General features: G+C 38.3%; 1 protein-coding gene across 1 annotated transcript; it reads right to left on the bottom strand.

Annotated features, from left to right (window-relative positions):
• Positions 1-14,660: 14,660 nt before the first annotated feature.
• Positions 14,661-17,956, bottom strand: LOC126626586 ((+)-neomenthol dehydrogenase-like). Its single transcript, XM_050295956.1, has 4 exons — positions 17,618-17,956; positions 16,469-16,727; positions 16,159-16,353; positions 14,661-15,449 (listed from the first exon to the last, which is right to left on the bottom strand). The coding sequence occupies exons 1-4, from the start codon at positions 17,716-17,718 to the stop codon at positions 15,054-15,056; spliced, it is 951 nt and encodes a 316-aa protein (XP_050151913.1). The 5' UTR covers positions 17,719-17,956; the 3' UTR covers positions 14,661-15,053.
• Positions 17,957-21,295: the final 3,339 nt, after the last annotated feature.

Raw genomic sequence — 21,295 nt, 5'->3', positions numbered from 1 at the left:
CCTACAAAAGCTTGACCCACAAAAGCTTAACCTACAAAAGCTTGACCCACAAAAGCTTGACCCGCAAAAGCTTCACCTACAAAACTTCAACACAAAAGCTTCACCTACAAAAGCTTCACACTATCTTGATCAAGATAGTGTGAAGCAAAATCAATTCATAGTGCCCAACAAAGCTTCAACCTCAAAGTTTCAACACCAAAGCTTCACCTACAAAGCTTTAATATATATATATATATAATTTTTTTTTCGGAAATTCGAAAATTAAAAAATTCGGAAATTTGAAAATTCAAAAATTCGGAAATTCAAAAAATCGAAAAAATAAATCGAAAAAATAAATTTAGAAAAAAAAAATTGTCTAGGCCTCATTTTCTTTGGGCCTAACAACTTTCATAACAAATATATATGAAGAAGGAGTTTTGGGCTACCACTTAGAATGGAAATGCCTCATTCGTCAATTCCCTCGATCGGAGACTTGGGGGACTCCTACCATATGCTACTGCACCTTGATACTCGGAAGTCTCACGACCACTCAGTGACTTGGATTTTTCAAGTCTCCAAACGAGAAGTTTTCCTCACTCGGGAAATTAAGGGAGCACTACCTCAACCTACATGCTTCACTCACAAAGCTTCAACATACAAGTTTCAACAAAAGGAAAAATTCAAAGAACTTAGTGAAGAAGGCCTTAGTGTATTTAACACAATACATTGAAATGAAGCAAAGCTTGTTTATTGATATCTCCAATAAGTTACAAATATGTACATATACATGAATCAAAATAAACAAACAAGAGGGAGCCTTCACAAAGGTTGCTCAGGAGAAGTCTCAGCAGTCGGCAGAGCCCCAGAAAGATGAGGCACCAGAGGGTGATTATTCAGAGCCTCAGTATTAGGCAGAACCCCAGAAGGAGGAGGCACCGAAGGTTGATCATTTGAAGCTTCATTACGCGGTACAGCCCCAGAAGACGAAGGCAATAAATGCCTTTGGAACAAACCCACAAACCTCTAATGATCAAGTAAAATTTGACCATCAGATTCCTGCAGCTGGTCGAGCTTCCTCTTCATGTTTGTAGCATAGTCATGTGCGAGCATGTGCAACTGTTTATTCTCATGTTTGAGCCCTCTGATCTCCTATTTGAGACTTATCACTTCAGCCGCCAATGATTCAACTTGGCGGGTTCGAGCAAATAGGCGTTGGGCCATATTAGACACAGAAGCTGCACACTGAACACTGAGAGCCAGAGAATCCTTAACAGCCAACTCATCAGACCGTTTGGAAAGTAGTCTGTTTTCTTTGAGAGTGAGAATGTTCCTGGCCACCACCACAGCGGTCATATCATTCTTCATCACAGAGTCCCCAACGGTAAAAGGACCAGTAGGAGATAAGAATGATGGGCCCATATGTTGTCTTGAGAAGGCATTGCTGCCTCTTCACCAAAGTTCAAGTCAAAACGACGGTCGGATGGGTTAGACATTCTCAGAAATGATGAAGGAGAAATGAGGTGTAATAAATCTCTAAAGTAAGGAGAGAATTCCTACAAACAATAACTCTCTGAATGTACTTCTTGCACACAATTGGTGCCCCTATAAAAGAAAGGGCAACAGGGCCGTTGGTTCAAAAATCAAAGAGGCACCACTATTCGGATTTCGAAAAGGCACCACTTTCCACATGCAACATCAACTCCTCGGGTACCGTAGATAATTCTGCCAAAGATCTCTGACAAAGCTTAGACACATAAATTTTGAAGATCCAGCTACCCTACTATTACCCACAAAGGTAAAGGAACAGCACCACTGCTTGATAACTAGAAAGTCCCAATGTGTGTCAACCTTCGTGCTCCATGGCAAGGCAGACTGGCAAAAATGCCCAACCTTTACTCACATTCGAGAAAACACTCCCAACAAAATTGCTTGCTCAAAAATCGAAGAGGAACCACTATCCGAATCTCTAGAGCCAGACTCCCAACAAGATTACTTTCTCAAAAATCGAAGAGACATTGCTCTCCGAATCTCGAGAGTAAGACTCCTAACATGATTGCTTTCTCAAAAATCGAAGAGGCACCGTTCTCTGAATCCCGAGAGCCAGATCCCCGACAGGATTGCTTGTTCGAAAACCGAAGAGGCACCACTCACAGAACTTCGAGAGCCAGATTTCCGTGGATAAAGCTTGTCTACAATCTTCACATACAACATCAACTTTCCTAATACCACAAACCACTTTTTCAAAGGACTCTGACAAAGTTAAAATATGTGAAGCTTGCAGCTCCCACTACATTGCTATGACCAAGAAGGGTAAAAGAATAGCATTATTACTTGCTCAAAAATCGAAGAGATACCGCCCTCCAAATCTCGAGAGCCAGACTCCCAACAGGATTACTTTCTCAAAAATTGAAGAGGCACTGTTTTCCGAATCTTAAGAGCCAGACTCCCAACAGGATTGCTTTCTCAAAAATCGAAGAGGCACCGCTCTCTGAATCTCGAGAGCCAGATCCCCGACAAGATTGCTTGTTCGAAAATCGAAGAGGCATCGCTCTCCGAACTTCGAGAGCCAAATTTCCTTGGATAAAGCTTGTCTGCAATCTTCACATGCAACATCAGCTTTCCAGATACCACATACCACTTTTTCAAAGTGATCTGACAAAGTTAAAACACGTGAAGCTTGCAGCTCCCACTATATTGCTAATACCATGAAGGGTAAAGGAATAGCATTACTACTTGTTATTAGGGAGACTCTTATATATGTCGACCTTCATCCTCCACGGACAGGCAGACCTACAAAAATACTCAACCATTCCTCATATCTGAGAGGGCACTCCCAACGAAGTCTCTCAAAATACTCAGCTTCTTTTCTTCCCGATAATACCTCTGCAAACAAGCCACACCAGAGCAAGAGTATCTCATATCATCAGGGTTAAAAGCAAGAGTATCCCATATCATGCTTTTTCCCTGTCTTTTCCTTTGCCCTTGTTTTCACCTGCAAGATAAGGAGAAAGAGAGCAATCAGTCAGCACTTGGAATCAAGCTTCCAGTCAGGAACTGACTGCCTGGAACCCTTTGCCTGATTACTTACCTGACATTGCTCTCAAGTACTCATCTTCAACATCTTATGCTTCCAGAGAAGATACCACATCTGCCTGAGGAACAGATATGGCAAGTGAGAAGGATACAAGGAAGCATGTGGAGACAAGCGTAACAGAACACGTGCCGATACATCCACTACTTTGTCAACAGCAAAAGTATCCCATATCATCAGGGTCGAACGTACTCTAGATTTGATGGACTTGTTTTGACCCTCAAATTCTTGAGTCGGCCTTATACTCTGGAGGAAACCAGAAAACCCTCCAGCCCAGTTCAAGAATAAGTCTGTGGAAAGTTACTTCTTCAAAAGAAAAAGTATCTCATATCATCTCTTCTCCATTTGCTTCTCCTTATCCTTGGTGCTATTTACCACACAAGGAGAAGGAGAACAATCAACCGGAAGCCGAAGTCGAACCTTCGATCCAGGTTGCTTGCTCGGAAGTCTGATTGCTTACCTTGTCTGTTACTTCTTTCGGCAAATCTCCTAGCTCGGCGACTTGGGGGACTCCTACTATAGGATTTTGTATCGCACTTGATCAAGCCCGAAACTACAAGTAAGCTTCAAGTGAAATTAATACATTACCTTGTGCATCTTCATCGGTTAAAGATACCAACCCTGGATGGAGAAAAAGTACTTCCAGAGAAGATGCCACATCTACGTATGAAACAGATAAGGCAAGTGAAAATGATACCATACTTCGGTACTTAGAAGTTTCATGATTACTCAATGGCTCGGATCTTGCAAGTTCCCAACCGAGGAGCTTCCCTCACTCGGGAACTTAGGGGAGCACTGTTTGTCCCATACTTGACCAATCCCGAAATTACTGAGCACCGGTCAACATTATACCGTTAAGGACCCATAAGAGTTTCCCTCCAACCAGGAGGCCAATCATAGTGCGACACGTGTCAACATCAGAAGCCTATCACAACACGACACGTGTCAATGTCAGAATGAAACTAGAAACTCTCTTCTATAAATAGAGATCATTCTCTCACAATATTTCCTAATGTCATTTGTACTAAATCATTCACTAGTACTCACTAAATGAGAGCTTGAACCTATGTACTTGTGTAAACCCTTCACAATTAATGAGAACTCCTCTACTCCGTGGACGTAGCCAATCTGGGTGAACTACGTACATCTTGTGTTTGCTTCCATGTCCCTATCCATTTACATACTTATCCACACTAGTGACCGGAGCAATCTAGCGAAGGTCACAAACTTAACACTTTCTGTTGTACCAAAGTCCCCGCTGATTTTGTGCATCAACATAACTAATTATCATAAAGTTTGGCTAAAATTTTTATCTTTAGATTAGACGCATGTTTTGAAACATTTTTTTAAAATGATTACTCTTATACATTATTGAAAAGAGTTCTGTTGGTTTGTTTTTAAATTAGACGCATGTTTTGAGACTACGTTTGAAATAGTTAAAACTTTTGAACGTTAGATTGAAAATATTTAATAACATTGCTTATAACTAAAAATGTTTACAACAAAAGTAGTCCAAACTCGTCCTTATTGTTCTAACTCAAGTGCACCATTTTATTGTAATTCAATATTTGTTGAGGTAACACGAAAGGATTTTATTGAAAGATTTAAACATTCATCCAATCATCAAGCAGAGCATCACGGATTAAATTTGGAGGCTCCTCGAACCAACAAGAATCAAATGGCATGTTTATTTTCATCATATGGAAACAAGAATTCTATATATATATATTTTTTTAGAACAATGAACATTATTGTTCTAAACCAAATATGTAGTTTTTCTTTTGTGGTATTGTTGACCCTAAAAACTACCAAGCCTACGTGGCGCGCAGGCCGAGTAATCTATGAGCTAACTACGTTCTTCGATTGTGTGCAGGGCGTGCCAACTCGTCGGCCGAGCTCGGCCGAGGAGTAAAATATGTTGATGTCGCGTTGGGTGCGTTGCTGACTTCTGAATCTCGTGACTGCGGCCGAGGAAGGAACACTCTCGGCCTTCGGGTTCTAGAGCCTGAAGATAAGGCTGCTAGTTTTGCGAAGTTCAATATCAAATTCGGCTCTCAGGGTGCCGAATATAGTAAGTAACCTGGTAACACCTCACTTTGCCGAGAAGGCTAATGAGATGACCTCGACCAATAAGGATTTAGAAATCCTTCTCGACCAAGACTTAGATAGATAATCAGTCGCCCTCGACGCAATGTTGTGTATGCTAACTGAAGATGCTGTGAGATCGGCTGATTCTATGGCGACAGTGTTGTTTATGCCAACTGAAGATATCACCGGTTGCCTTCACAAAGTTGTTGAGAGAGTTTACGCAAGGCAGTTTTGTGTGTTGAATTGGAGGTCCCTGATGCGTTGCTCATGTTTCTGTATTTATAGCATATTTTTACCTCTGCACGGCCTAATAAGTAAAGTTCATCTGCAACTCAAACTAATGCAACTGATCCGTGCCATAGGCTAAGGCCTATCCCCCATTTTTAGGCTTGGTATCACATCACCATAAATAAACAAGTTTATTTCCATAAAATAAACAAGTTTATATCCATGCAATCACTTCACCAATCAAATCCATCATGTATATCTCCCCTGATGAAGACCACATGCATGCATGATGATTCCTTCATAAGCTTAAACTCTGAAAAACAATTGATAAAATTCATCATCGTATCCCAAAAAAAAACCACGTGCTTCAACCCTGTCCATGAATTCAAGGTCCATTTGAACTGCAACACCCACTCCTATATCAAAAACAGGACCTCGGTTTTAATAATAATTAGCCACGTAGGAGACTGCATACACTTGGAGTCTGATATGGTAAGCCAATTCAAATGTCTCCGTGCAATCCTTTGAAGACAAATCAGATCATCTTTTTTAAAACAACCAACTGGATGTATCAAAAATTAGGTTTTAACTATCCTAGTTAATATTAAGAGATAATATTATGATTAAAATAATATTACTTCTCAATAATAACTAAAAATCATTTCAACTACTTTATCATCTAACGGTTTAATATATGCTTATTCAACGGCCTCGATTGCTCAGGCAGATGATGTAAAATCGGGTCCAAACAGGTATACGATAACACAACCATATATCGTAATGGCATGTTTATTTTCGTCATATGGCAACATATATTTTTAGTTTAAGACGTACTGAAGAAAGTTAGAAATTGGGGAAATGAATGAGAATGAGATTTAATTCCATGTAGAAATAAAATAGTAAGATTGATAAATTAGCGCTAAACACAAAGTAGAAATAAAATAGTAAGATAAATTTTATTGCCCATTAGGTCGACTTTACATAAGTTAAGTACTCTATGTAACAATTTTGGTAACAAAACATTTTATTATGAAACATTGAAAATTCAAAAGGTTATTTGAACCACATCTATGCACCACATGTTTATAAAAGATTAAGAGCTAGTTTGGAAGTGCTTTTAAAATGATTGAAATCACTTTTAGAGAAGATTTTAGGTTCGAAAAACACTTAAAGCTTTCTTACAAGAAACACTAGTTATGTGTTTTTTGTTGGAAGCACTTACAAAGAAGCACTTCAAGTGATTTTCCATGATTCACTTGTATTTTACTAAGGATTAGTTCCAAAAATATTTCCATAAAAAATGCTTTCAACTATTTTAAAAGTACTTTCAAACGAACCTTGAATATCACCAACATAAAATAAACGGGCAAAAACATCAAGATTGCTAACAAATTGTTGCCAAACTATTTTTTCTTTTAGGAAAAACATAAAAACAGTTATTGAAATAGAAATTTCACAATCCAATAGATAGTTTTTCAATTAAAAAAAAAAGAAAAAAAAAAGAGAACTAAAAAACACCAGTTCCAATCCAAGAGAAATAAAGGCCTCGCTGAGACTGAGATCTTAAATTCCCAGAAAGTAATACCTATGGAACGTTAAATAGAGTAGCCAATGAGCCAATCGCCATAGCTTTGTCTTGTGCTTATCAGCCCCATAATCGTTGGTGAGGTTGATACCCATTAAATTGCAGAGAGTTCTGGTTTGGAAGGTAAAGGTGTTGATGATCCTGTGGTGGAAGGATTGTTGGGAATGGTTCCTCTTTAAACAATCCGTCAGAACTCAAAAAATGGTGATCATATGAGATTCAAGATAAAAAATTTAAATGCATATATGTCTACTTACCCATGGCATTTGTGTTGGAAAAGAGGTTGTACCCATCACAGCTGTAATATCCATTATGGTTAGAATTTAAGTAAGATTGATGATTAGGGTTTTGAGGAGGATAAACTAGGTAAGATTGATGATTAGGGTTTTGGGGATGATGATTATCATATGAGTTTTTAGGAGGATACTCGTTGGGGTTTTGAAGAGCAAGATCTACTCCATCATAATCAAGCCCATTGTCTTCTGTTGCAACTTCATCATTTGGTTGTTTCTAAACTTGATTAACATGAGCACTTGATTGGTTTGAAGCTTTAAATTTCTTAGCCTTGTTAGCCTTCATATATACCCTACACAAAACCCAGTCGTCAAGCTGCAAGAGAGAAAATATTAAGTCAAAATTAAGTGTTGGGAGGAACACAAAACTCTTTTGAGTGGTCTTCTCTGTTAGAGTTCTTTGTATTAGCTATGTTTCTATGGAAGTAAGGAATCTGAAAGGTTAGAGAAAAATACAATGTGAAGGAATGCTCTGTTCTTTGTCTCCAAGTCTGAGAGTGATGTTTCATATATCTCTCTGTCAATACACGCACAAAGGCATGTGTACATAACAACTAGCCTTAGTTGGATATCCACAACCAACAATACAATCTCAGCCTTACACTTGTCATAATCTAAGACTAAGTGAATACACAATTAAAACAAGGCTTATTTACTTTAACTCTACTTAGCTCACAGCTTATACACTAATACTCCCCTTTAAGCTTTGAGCTGATACAACTCCAAGCTTATCTCTGAGATAGTTGAATCTCTCTGTTGGTAAGGCCTTGGTAAAAATGTCTGCCACTTGTTCTTTGGTTGGACAGTATACCAAATCAACAATTCCCTGCTGCAAAGCATCCTTTATGAAATGATATCTTCTGTCAATGTGCTTAGTCCTTTGGTGAAACACTGGATTTTTAGTTATTGAGATTGCAGAGGTATTGTCACACTGCAAAGGAGTTGCTTCAGCTTGTAACTCTCCAAAATCTTCAAGAACAAACCTGATCCATATAGCTTGAGATGTTGCTTCGGCAGCACTAATATATTCAGCCTCTGCTGTGGATAGTGCAACACAATTTTGTTTCACAGAAGCCCATGAAAACACTCCACTGCCAAATGAAAAAGCATAGCCTGAGGTACTCTTGCTGTCATCTATTGATCCTCCCCAATCACTATCACAGAAACCAACTAAAACTGCCTTCTTGCCTTTCACATAATGCAAACCATAATCCAGTGTTCCTTTGATATATCTGAGCACTCTCTTAGCTATCCCATAGTGCTTGTTAGAAGGACCATGCATATATCTAGCTAACAAACTAGCTGCATACATCACATCTGGTCTTGTAGCTGTAAGATACAATAAACTGCCTACAAGCTTTCTATATTTCTCTTCATCTACTGCACCACTGCCATCTTCTTTACTCAACTTTTCAGTAGCCACAAGAGGTATAGAGACAGATTTACATTCTTTCAGTCCAAACTTATCCAACAGGGAAGAGGCATACTTCTTTTGATGAATGAAGATGCTAGATTCTGTTTGAATTACTCCCATCCCCAGAAAATGGTGAAGAAGGCCCAAGTCTGACATCTCATACTTCTCCTTCATATCTTCTTTGAACTCATCCAACATGTCTTGATTGTTTCCAGTATACACAATATCATCCACATATATGGAGACTATTAGTATATCATTTTCTCCCCTTGTTTTAGTGTAGAGAGTTGCTTCACTTAAGCTTTTCTCAAACCCACACTTAGCAAAATAACTGTCAATCTCTCCATACCAGGCCCTAGGCGCCTGTTTCAAGCCATAAAGAGCCTTGTGCAGTTTGTAAACTTTGTCTTCCTTGCCATTAATCACAAACCCTTCAGGTTGATCAACATATACTTCTTCCTGCAATATTCCATTTAAGAAAGCAGACTTAACATCTAATTGAAATATCTTCCAGCTTCTGTGTGCAGCAAGTGCAATCAGTTTTCTGATGGTGTCCAATCTGGCAACTGGAGCAAAAGTCTCATTGTAATCGAGTCCTGGTTTCTGCACATACCCCTTGGCAACCAATCTGGCCTTGTTCTTTTGTACTGAACCATCTAGATTCAGTTTGGTTTTGAACACCCATTTAACTCCAATCACCTGCTTATCACTTGGTCTGTCAACAAGCTCCCAAGTTCCATTCTTCTCAATCATGGATAGTTATTCTTTCATAGCTTTTATCCAAGCTTTATCTTGTGCAGCTTCCTCATACTTCTCTGGCTCCACAATACAAAGGTTGCATTGTGCTAGGATATCACTGATATTTCTCCATTTAACTGGTGTATGATCATAAGGACTAGTGATCTCAACAGTTTCAGAGACATCTCTATCTTGTTCTTCCATTTTATTACTATTTTCTACTTCTGTCACTTCTTGTATACTGAAATCACTCACAGTCCTATACTGATCTTGAATGTCAGTTATTGCAATAGACTTCTCTGAATTCTGCTTCTAATTCCAAGATATAGTTTCATCAAAGACCACATCCCTTGATAGGATTAACTTCCTTGAACATGGATCAAATACTCTGTACCCTTTCTCACAAGTTGCATAACCCACAAACACACCTTTGATAGACTTTGCATCAAGCTTTTGTCTTCTTTCTGCTGGTACATGAACATAACAGAGTGATCCAAACACCTTTAAGTGACCAATTCCTGGTTTTCTCCCACTATAGGCTTCAAAAGGAGTCATATTATCAAGGGCTTTTGTAGGTGATCTGTTTAGAATATAAACAGCTATATGTACAGCTTCTGCCCACAGAAAGTATGGCATGCTTTTATCATGAAGCATTGCCTTAGCCATCTCTACAACTGTTCTATTCTTTCTCTCCACTACTCCATTTTGCTGTGGAGTATAAGCAATGGATAACTGTCTTTGTATGCCTTCAGATACCAACAACTTGCTGAATTCGGTTGAGAGAAATTCTCCCCCTCTGTCACTCCTTAGGCATTTCACTTTAAATCCACATTGTAACTCCACCATTGCTTTGAACTTTTTGAAACAGATTAGTGCCTCAGACTTATGTCGTAGGAAATAAACCCATGACATTCTTGTGTGATCATCAATAAACAGAATGAAATATTTGTTTCCAGCAATAGATTCAGTGTTCATGGGACCACACAAATCTGTGTGTATCAATTCTAGAGGATTCTTAGCTCTCCAAGCTTGTCCTTTTGGAAACCAGTCTCTGTGTTATTTTCCCATTTGACAACCTACACACACACCATCAACATCTTCAAGGTGTGGAAGACCATGCACCATTTCTTTTTCTCTAAGCTGCTTGAGGCTTCTAAGATTTAGGTGTCCTAGTCTCTTGTGCCAAGTCCAGGTACATTCAGTTACACTAGCCTTCAATGCAACTTGATCAGTTTGCATTAAAGACAAAGGGTGGCACCTATTACTTTTCATCTTAACCTTGATAACCAGACAATCAAGTGAAGGACCATCAAATATACAACACTCTCTTCCACCAAATAGCAAATAATATCCATGTTCGTCCATCTGTCCCACACTCAACAGATTTTCCTTCAAACCAGGTAGAAACATGACTTCCTTGATGCATTTACTACCAGAATTTGTATCAATCACAAGTGAACCTATTCCAGCAACATCTACCAGATTTCCAGTGGGCATTTGTACTTTTCCAGTGACATTTGTTCTTACATCCATAAGTAGCTCAACATTTCCAGTCATGTGGTTGCTACAACCACTATCAATATACCAGTTTTCATTCACCTTGACTTCAGTAATTGCACTGTTAGCATAAAACAGATTGCCTGTCACTTCTGCTTGATTAGCACAGTTTGCCTTCTGAATAACCTTGCCTGCTGTGCATTCTCTAGCCCAATGCCCGAACCTATCACAGTTGTGACATTTGGATTGCCCCTTGTATCGACATTCTCCAAAGTGAAACTTAGAGCACACTTTACACTGTGGTTTAACTGTATCTTGCTTCATGAATCCTGAAGAAGATGAATTCTGTGCAGAATTAGTAAATGATCTCTGTTGGAACTTAGGCTTAGACTCCCATTTCTTGCCTTTAGAATTCCAGTTTTTCTGAGATCTGGATGAACCCGAGTATGCACTACTCCTGTTTTGTTCCTTTAGATTCACCGAAAGTGAAGAGAATGCTTTCTCAGTTGCATCAACAGTATGTAAATCAAACCGTTGTTCCTGGCTTTTCAAAATTGCTACAACTTCCTGCAATTCTACAGTCTCCAAGCATTTTGTATTTTCAATGACTAGACATATGGGATCATATGGTTTACTAAGACTAATCAGAACTTTCTGTACAAGCCTTTCATTGGACAGAATCTCACCAAATGTTTTCATCTGATTAATCAATTCATTTAGCCTAGTAAGATATCCAGACAAAGTTTCATCATCACGCATCCTAGCATACTCAAATTCACGTCTCAGATTTTGTAGTTTCACAGATCTCACCTGATCACCACCATGGTACTCACCATATAACAGATCCCATGCCATCTTCGCAGAATCTGCATTAGCTATCCGAGGAAATATCTGATCTGAGACTGCATTCTGAATAATACCCAGAGCTTTTGCATCTTGCATATATGCTGCGACCATTTTCTCATCGTCTTCTTCTTCCTCTGAACTTCCTTCAACCTTCTTCTTCTTTGTTTCTGAGATCGTAATCCCCTTTTCAACTAATTTCCATAGCCCGTGAGATTTGAAGATCGTCACCATCTTGATTCTCCAGAACTCGTAGTTCTCACCGGAGAAGATCGGAGTTCTCACCTCAGAACTTCCAGATCCAACCATCTCTTAGCTTAGACGAGACGAACACAAACCGAAATCGGATTCTACGATCTTCGCCTGAATCGAAACGAGCTCGAGTGTAGCTCGATTGCTTCACAGTTTACTCCCAGATCTCAAATGATCGAACAAGGCTCTGAGGCCATGTTAGAGTTCTTTGTATTAGCTATGTTTCTATGGAAGTAAGGAATCTGAAAGGTTAGAGAAAAATACAATGTGAAGGAATGCTCTGTTCTTTCTCTCCAAGTCTGAGAGTGATGTTTCATATATCTCTCTGTCAATACACGCACAAAGGCATGTGTACATAACAACTAGCCTTAGTTGGATATCCACAACCAACAATACAATCTCAGCCTTACACTTGTCATAATCTAAGACTAAGTGAATACACAATTAAAACAAGGCTTATTTACTTTAACTCTACTTAGCTCACAGCTTATACACTAATATTCTCGACACTTCAAAAATGTCACCCTACACTTTTTTCTATGTAAATTATCTCTTGTATTTCGGGTGCATGATGAATTTAGGGTGACAAACAACTCTTTCTATTTTTGTTGAAGAAATAGTAGTAAAAATCGATCGATCTGTATTTCATACCCTCATGTTATTTCTGTCTGCCTTCCTGGGAGGAGCTTTGACGTTAAACTCATGCATCAGCCAATTAGTCTTCTTACCCCTGGGAGACTTGCCCTCGTAGAAAACTAGTGATGTCTTAAAACAAACTTCAACATTTTTAGACATGACATCTTTTTTAACCCCAGTAGCTTTCCAATATCCATTCCCTGCTGCTCGATCTGGACGTGTCCCTTTTCGATACGTTTTATCACTTGGTGTAAAAAAGTACCGATGTTATCTTCTTCCCCATCAAGCTTGTATTTTGCTGCGCATGATCAACAAAATTGAACAAGCTTACAAATCGTAAAAACAATAGAACTCTATGGAATTACATGCCTAATTTCAACAAAAAAATAATTAACAGAGAAAAGGTTATTGTGTCTATCAAATCCAACATGTGCAAAATCAATGATATTAATTAAACTCTATATATATTGAACCCTAAATTCAAGATATTGTAACAAATAGCAAGCACTGTGCGGTACCATGCTGTTTTGTTCCTACTTTCGAATAAAAACAGTAGTTTGGATTTCATCAAGCCCTGCTCTCGATTGTATATTTCACAAGGCCACTAGGCGAGCCTAGTGTTGTGTTTCCATACCCACTCGACCACTCGACCACTCTTCTTTCTCTCATTCTTTGATACAATACAAACAACGGCGGGAAGAAATTCGAACGTAAAATTTTGGTGCAAGAATAAATGATGTTAATCACTTGAGCTACAAACGCTATCAACCACGATTCTCTCTCTCGAAATTTCTTTTAGGGTTTCTACAATAGTACAATGAGATATTGCTTTGCTATATTTCTTCTAGGGTTTCTACATAGTACAAATATATATATATATATATATATTTATATATATATATATGTAATTTTTTCAAGAGTCTCCTAACCCTAGAACCGGCCATGATAACATTCTTCTCAAGCAGTCTCATCTGATTCTACATACTCCAAGAAGCAAAAACACATAAAAAAACACATGCAGATACAAATAATTGCATGTAATATAGGTTAATCCGGAAATCCTGACTGCATCCACACACATACAATATATGATACTGTAAAACAAACACAGATACATTAATTTAAACTGAAAACGAAATAGTTATCAAGGATTAAAACAGACTGGTAGTGTATAATTAGGGCCGAATTTGTACAGTTCAACTTCATTAATAATATTCGGAGGCAGCGGTAGATTCGCAATTTTCCTCCTCAAGTAGTAACCCACAAGTTCTTCATCCAAGGGTTTGAACCGGCACCCCGGTGGGATTGAGTTGAAGAAAGAATCGTAACTGCCACTGTGTCCGCCGTGGAGATCACTGCCCTTGTTAATCACAAAAACAGCTCTGCCACTTCTTATACTTTGATTATTCTCCATTGGTAGTTTGAGACTTGAAAGAAATCATACATGGTGAATTAAACCGGGAAAGAATGACGGACAGTGAACGATCATAAGTGAGGTACAATGCGGAATGGATGTCTATTATTTGTGTGAGTTACAATGCCGTATGGATGTATATTATTTTTACATGACAGCATTCAAAACTACTTTAATCTACAGAAGAAGAGGTTCAGAAATTGATGCAAGCGGGTAATCTCACTGCCTAACCAATATGCACAATCTAGTATGGAGTATATGGACTTTGACATGATGAGAATCTAGGTATCGTCATGCATGTCATTCTTTTATGTCGTGATTCATGAAATCCTGGTGCATAACGAGAATGGTGAGTGAAATTGCACTCAAAGGAAGTAAACATAAAAAATAAGAGCTCTCCGACAAAAGGGTTGCAACTTAGCTAACGTTGTGCTAAGCTTCTTTGCTGGATAGGCATACAATCTTTTTATTTCTGGTACTTAAATAACACAGAAATGCTTCACTCGCACCATCAAAATTAAAGTGCTCTTGTAAGCAAGGATTTAGAAACATAGTAGAGCACAAATGTGTTATTTCCCAACATGATACCAAAAATTCTTCAATGACACTACGAAAATCACTTGCATTGATAGGTAAATGAAAGAAACATTTGGCATAACAGTCACTGCCCAACTTAATCTAGTCTTAATCCCAGTAACTAAACAAGATTGGGAACAAAAAGTGCTTTAAAAATCTCAGCTTAGAGATGATACAGAAGCACGTGGCGTACCCTTGTTGACATCAAATTCGTTGTAAAATCCATCCTATCCGCCTACATCCCTACCGTATGTTGCCAGCTCTCTTCTTCAAGTATTCGCTCAAGGCATATTGCAGTTGCAGTTCAGAAACGTCGATTACAATAGAATTTGCACCGTCATTATAGCTTTAGTGGATACGAAGTCCGTAACGAAGCAATTTAACTGTTGCGCAAACTGTCAGTCTTTAGACAGACTACCTTAGAAGCTTATCTCACGTCTTTCAGCGAAAAACTTCCCCGTTATTGCCAGGTCTGGAAGCAAGGCAAGCCAAACTGCAGTGTCAGCTCCTTCTTCGGCTGATATATTCCCAGCATAACCTGTCATAGCAGTCTTCACCCAACCTGGGCAGTAGCAGTTGATATAAATTTTCTGGCCTTCTGGTCTGTCAGAGAGCATCTTCGCCACCAGCCTGGTGTAAGTGTTGACTGCAAGTTTTGATACTGAGTAGTCGGTGAACGTTTTAGGCCACCCACCTGATTCCCAAGTGCCATCTTGTACTTGTTGTAGAAAACTGGACACTGTTTGATCAATCAGTTCCTCAGTGACTCTGTCCAAATTGCTAAATTTCTCTCTCAAAATCACATCATCAATTTTCTGTCAGGTAAAAATGATTAGATCGACAAAAAGCAAAGCTGTGCATGTGCATATGGTTGGGAAAGATTAACAAGTTTTGATACATTCTCAAAAGATAGCAACGAATGATATCATGCAATGGAGGTTCATATCATATTAATGATTTTCCCTCTAGGAGAAATCAGAGTCGGATAAGAAAACCCTACGACAGCCTGATGGCTAGCAAGCTCTCAGAAATGCTTCATGATCTAGCAGCTAGACAGTTACTTTACTGACCTGTCCTGTCACCAAACCCACCTCATATCATGCACCCACGGTTTCTCAACAGTGTTCCTCCAACCCGGTAGCATAACCTGGGTGAACCATAAGCCCTCCTAGAAATTTGATCATTGGGACAAATTATAAGGGCAGGTCCTCAAACTTTTGGTCAAAAGGGCTCCTGACACTCTGCTAGCACTCAGACAAGCACAAACCCTCTTCTTAACTTCTATAACCTATATGGGTTATTTTGAAATCCATCAACTTTCGGCCTTTCAGAAAACACAACTGGTCAGTTATTTCTTCTCAAGCATGCAAGCAAAGATCTCACTAACTTAAAAAAAAATGATTTAGTTATCCCTGAGCACAACTTTCTCCAATTCCCCCACTCGAGACATTCATGGACATATATAAAAAAGGATGAATTTTTACGAATACAAAAGAAAAGAAGAAAAGAAACAAATTCACTTACATTCCGCCTGCCATTTATTCTACCCAATCTTGAGCTCACATTAACAATACGAGCTCCAGCAGCTGAAGGTTTCATCAAGGGGATCATTGCTTGAATCATGTTTTTGGTGCCATAATAATTTGTAGTAATAACCTGAGAGGCATACTCGACAGTATTATCAGAACCCTGATTGAAATTAACAGCTGCATTGTTTATCTGCAAAATCGAAAGGGGGTGAAATAATTGCACAAAATTAGAACCCATGCGGCAAATGGCAAAGTATAGCTGGGAATTGAATGAAACAAATAATATCCAAAATCTGATCACTCACCAGAATATCCAACCCACCGTAGTTTTCTTTCAACCAGTCACAAAACTCAATGATGGACGCCGTGTCTAGCACATCGAGCTGATGGCAAAACACATTGAGACCACCTTCTTGGAAGACCCTAGCTGCTTCAAGCCCCACACTGCGGTCTCTGGATGTGAGTATAACAGTAACTCCATGTGCCGCAAGCTGCTTCGAAATCTCAAACCCAATCCCCCTGTTACCCCCAGTCACCACCGCAACACTCTCTGCTGACCACCACCTATATAAACATACATGCATTCCCAAATGCAAAAATCACAACTGGGTTTTCGTTTCGTTGTGCTTAACTCATGAGTGTGAAAACAAAGATGATGACAGCTAAAGTCTATGATAAGATCATGCATTCCAAAATTCACAAAATCACAACAGATAACTCGTAACAGCTAGAGTCTATGATAAGATCATGCATTCCCAAATAACAATCACAACTGGGTTTTTTCTCTCTTTACTGTGTTTAATTCATGAATATGAAGAAATTGCAAAACTAAAAAAACATCATAACATCTGGAGTTTATGATAAGATTATGCATTCCCAATGCACAAATAACAACTGGGTTTTTTTCCGGTTTCTAGCGTTTAATTCATGAGAGTGAAAAAGTTGCAAAACTAACAAAGATTATATCATCTAGAGTCTATGATAAGATCATGCATTCCCAAATGCACAAATTACTACAGGGGTTTTCCGTCTTCTTGCGTATATTTCATGAGCATGAAAAACCTGCATAACTAACAAAGATTATAACAGCTAGAGTCTTGTTAACATCATGTACTCCCAAATGCACAAATCACAACTGGGTTTTCTTACTTTTTTGTGTTCAATTCACCAATGAAGAAATTGAAAACTTGCAAAGATCATAACATCCAATGCACAAATCTCAACTGGGGTTTTTTTTTTTTTTTTGTTCAATTCACAAACATAAAGAAATTGCAAAACTTGCAAAGATCATAACATCCAATGTACGAATCACAACTAGGTCTTTTGTTCTGTTCTGTTTCCAATTCACAAACACGAAGAAATTGCAAACTAACAAGATAATACAACAGCTAGAGTGATCAACCCAAAAATGGAAATCTGAGCAAAACTAACAAGCGAGTGAGAGAAAAACCAACCGCTGGTGATCGGAATAAGGAATGGTTCTGAGGAGGGAGATTTCTTGGCGTCTCTTTTCTCTTCTTTCTTTGGCTCTTTCAGTTTTTTCAGATTTTCCCATGTCTGCTCTGCGTCTTGAGGAGAGAGAGAGTTTTGGTTAATTTAGCGACGTTGGAAGTTGGAACAGTTTTATCACAGCCGCCCTGGCCCTAGGAGCGACAGGGCTCCGTCACTTGACACGTTGTTGGTTTCGGTCAAGTGCCTGGCCCGATGTTTCTTCCTCAAAACTCCGCCCTAATTTCGGATCCTCTCTCTCCTCCTAACCATTGCTTCCTCTGCAATCTGCAGTGGACTTCATGAACTTGTTATGTGCTGGCCCGACCCAATGGCTTGCAGCCGGATTGGACTGGTTTGAGGTTTGAAGTTTGGGAATTTAAACTAATTTATTTCCTAAAAAGCCCCGTGGATGTTGAATTGTGTGGAAAAAGGCCTATGGATGTTGATTTTGGCGTGATAGCCTGTGAAATGGGAGGATGTGTGATTTGGGCAAAAAGGCCCGAGGATGTGTGATTGGGCAAAGTGGTCCCATGGATGATGAATTGGGCGAAATGACCCATGAAATGTGAAAGAATGATTAAATGGGCACAAAGACCCAGTGTTTCCGGGAGAAAAGCTTCATGTGTGAGCTGCGAGAATGAGTTATCAAAGTGATCAATACGTGTGACATGTATATTGGCCAGGTATATTACAATTCCTTCCAAACTGCTAGTTATTGGTTTGGATGGAAAGAAAGTCGTGGGAAAAATATTTGTTTGGTCAATGATGATTATGTGATGGTTTGAAATTTTATTATTTATGAAAGTTATGGTGATTTATTGAATTGGAATGCAATCATAAACTGAGATTATGATTTGCCCATTAGAAATGGAATGGTGGAAAGACCATGAAGATTTCTTCATTGATCATTGGAGGACATGAATAAAATTATGGAATGAGACTTTGAGTTCGTTCAATATAAACGATTTTACAGCTATGTTTTTTGTTTGATGAAAAGAATTTATGGACAAAGTTTGTAATTACAAATTTGATTGGTTTGGTTGCCATAGTCATGAGTTGGTCATTGTTGGATTTGATATCGCGAACAAAACTGATGAAATGCACATATTCTCATGGCTATGTGATTAATAAGGTTTAATTTCATTGACCGTTAGAGTCGTGATATATAAATTTATCTCCTTTGGTTGATGGAATGTGAATAGTGCTCTAGAAGTGTGAGTCACTAATTTATTTGATCTAGGGCTACACTTCGAAGCAATTTAAAAGAGAAACAATTGAAGGAAATATTTAAGAGGCTTTTAAATTTACTATGGGTAATTTAGTTTAATTATGGATATGAATGAAATCATAGAAAGACATTTTGATTTCGTTCAATGTTAACGGTATTGCGGATTTGGTTTTAAACTTCTTTCCATCACCCAATGAGCGTGATTGTAAATTTCAATGATTTTGGTTGGAATTTTTTATATTTGATTTGCCAATTATAAAGGTTTGTCTTGAAAATTTGATATTTACTTAGCCACTGATGATTATGGCTTGAAATTTTGATATTTATTTGGCCAAAGATAGTTATGGTTGGAATTTATGATATTTGTTTTTGCCAATATTGAGTATGGCAAAAATTTTCTGATGTTGGTATCGGATGTGTGTGTGGTTAGAAATTTGGAGGAAGAACCGTTGTAACGACGACATATAACCAGTGATGGTACATAGTTTACCAATAATTGTGGTTATTATGCTAGTATTTATCTAGTTAGTGGTAGAGGAGGTTTAAAATCTGGTATTATTTAGCCAATGGTAAATGTGGCTTGATGTTTGACATTATTTTTGCCAATATGTATAGCTAGAAATTCTGATAATTATTCTACCAATGAGGGTGGTAGGAAATATGAGTATAGTTGATTGCTTCGTGGAATTATTTATTTTTCGGAGTTTGGATTAAATCATAGATTGAGACTATGTTTTTTATTCACTATAAAAGGAATGGTGAGAATAGGTCTAACTTCTTTTCGTAATTCAAATGTTGAAATCTCGAGGACGAGATTTATTTTAACGGGGGGTGAATGCAATACCCTGAAAATTTAAATATATGAATATGTGGAGAAAATCGAAAATAAATCGATTTATGGTTATGAAAATTTAATTGAGGAATTTTAAAATTTTGTTACCGGAAATTATTATAATTTACGTAATTGTATTATTGAGATTTTATATTATATTTCAAGAATTTATATTAATTTATTTGAATTTAGTTTTAAATTAGACTAGTTATGAAGTTTGAAGTTTGGAAACTTATTTCCTAAAATCCGTAGACCTTTTGAGGTCACAATTTATAGGTTTGAATAGAGCTCGATCTCATGAACGCGTAGGCACAAATTGTTCATGAAACAGAATTATAACAAATAAGTTATTAACATTTAAAGTTAGGGATATTTTTGTAATTTAAACCTTCTTTAGAAGGCTCCAAATTTTCTGGAGCCATGTGATATGCCACATGTGTGGCTGGGATGAAAGGAAAAGAAAAGGAAAGAGTGAGATGGACGGCTGGGATGAGAAGGAGAGAAGAGAAAGGAGAGAGAGGAGGAATGGGACCGGACAATCAAAAAGAGAGGAAATGAGAGGAAATGAGGGAGAAGAAAAAGAGGGAACCCGACCCCTTTTCTGACCCGCAACCCGACCCGACGAGTTCCATGGCCTCCGACGCCATTTCCGGTGATTTTCCGGCAAATTGAAGCCACTCACCACCTAGAAAAATATTCCACAATCCTCCCCCTTCCAATTCCAACCAAAAATCGAAAGTATTGGTCTTGGTTTCGTGGGAAAAAGCACCGGTGGGTGCGGTGGTAACCCGACGGTGATTCACAGTTTTTTGCAACCCTCCCTATTGATCCTCACCATCAAAATAGCTCCCTTGAGCTCAGGAACAATGCCCAATGATTGGTTGGAGCGTTGGAGTCGATTTGAGGACGAATCAAGGAACACCTTTTTCTAGGGTTCCATTCATGGCAAATTGAGGCTTTTCTAGGCCAAATTGGTCTTGGTCACAGGTATCAAAGTTGCTCCAATCATTGAGATCTACATTTCTGTAAAATTTGGTAAGTTTTTTAAATAGTTGAATTTTCCGGCAAGTCGGGGCGGCCCACCGCCACATGCGGTGGCGCATGGCCAGTGGGCTGACGCTGCCTTTTATGCAAATTTAAATATTTTAAATCCGTAATTGGTAACCATTTGATGTGATTTGATTGTGAAAACTAATGTTGAATATTTCCGATTCTAGAATATTTTCGGAAATGGCTATAAGAATAGATTTAAACGGAATTATGAACTACGAAATGTTTGATCCCGCTAAGGGGTACGTAGACAGTCTAACAAGAGTTAGATGCAGCCTTAATAATCGAGATTTAATCTTTAGTTGGAAATTTGATTTAAGAGAAGAAATTGGTGATAAATTATAAAAATTTAATCGTTAATTTTGGTTATAATTTTTGTGAGGGATTATGAAAATTAAATAAAGAATCGTGATTATTGGTAGTAATGTAAACAAGAGTTTAATTTGGGCCTATCATCGGAATTATTTCTCGGACAAATATATTTTGAGGGTGGGGCGTTACAACTAGAGTATGAATCTGGAGCCTTCAGTG

The sequence above is a fragment of the Malus sylvestris genome, chromosome 6 (assembly GCF_916048215.2).
Source record: "Malus sylvestris chromosome 6, drMalSylv7.2, whole genome shotgun sequence".
Lineage (NCBI taxonomy): Eukaryota > Viridiplantae > Streptophyta > Magnoliopsida > Rosales > Rosaceae > Malus > Malus sylvestris.
The sequence above is the reverse complement of the archived record's forward strand: the minus strand, read 5'-3'. Positions and strand labels throughout refer to the sequence as shown.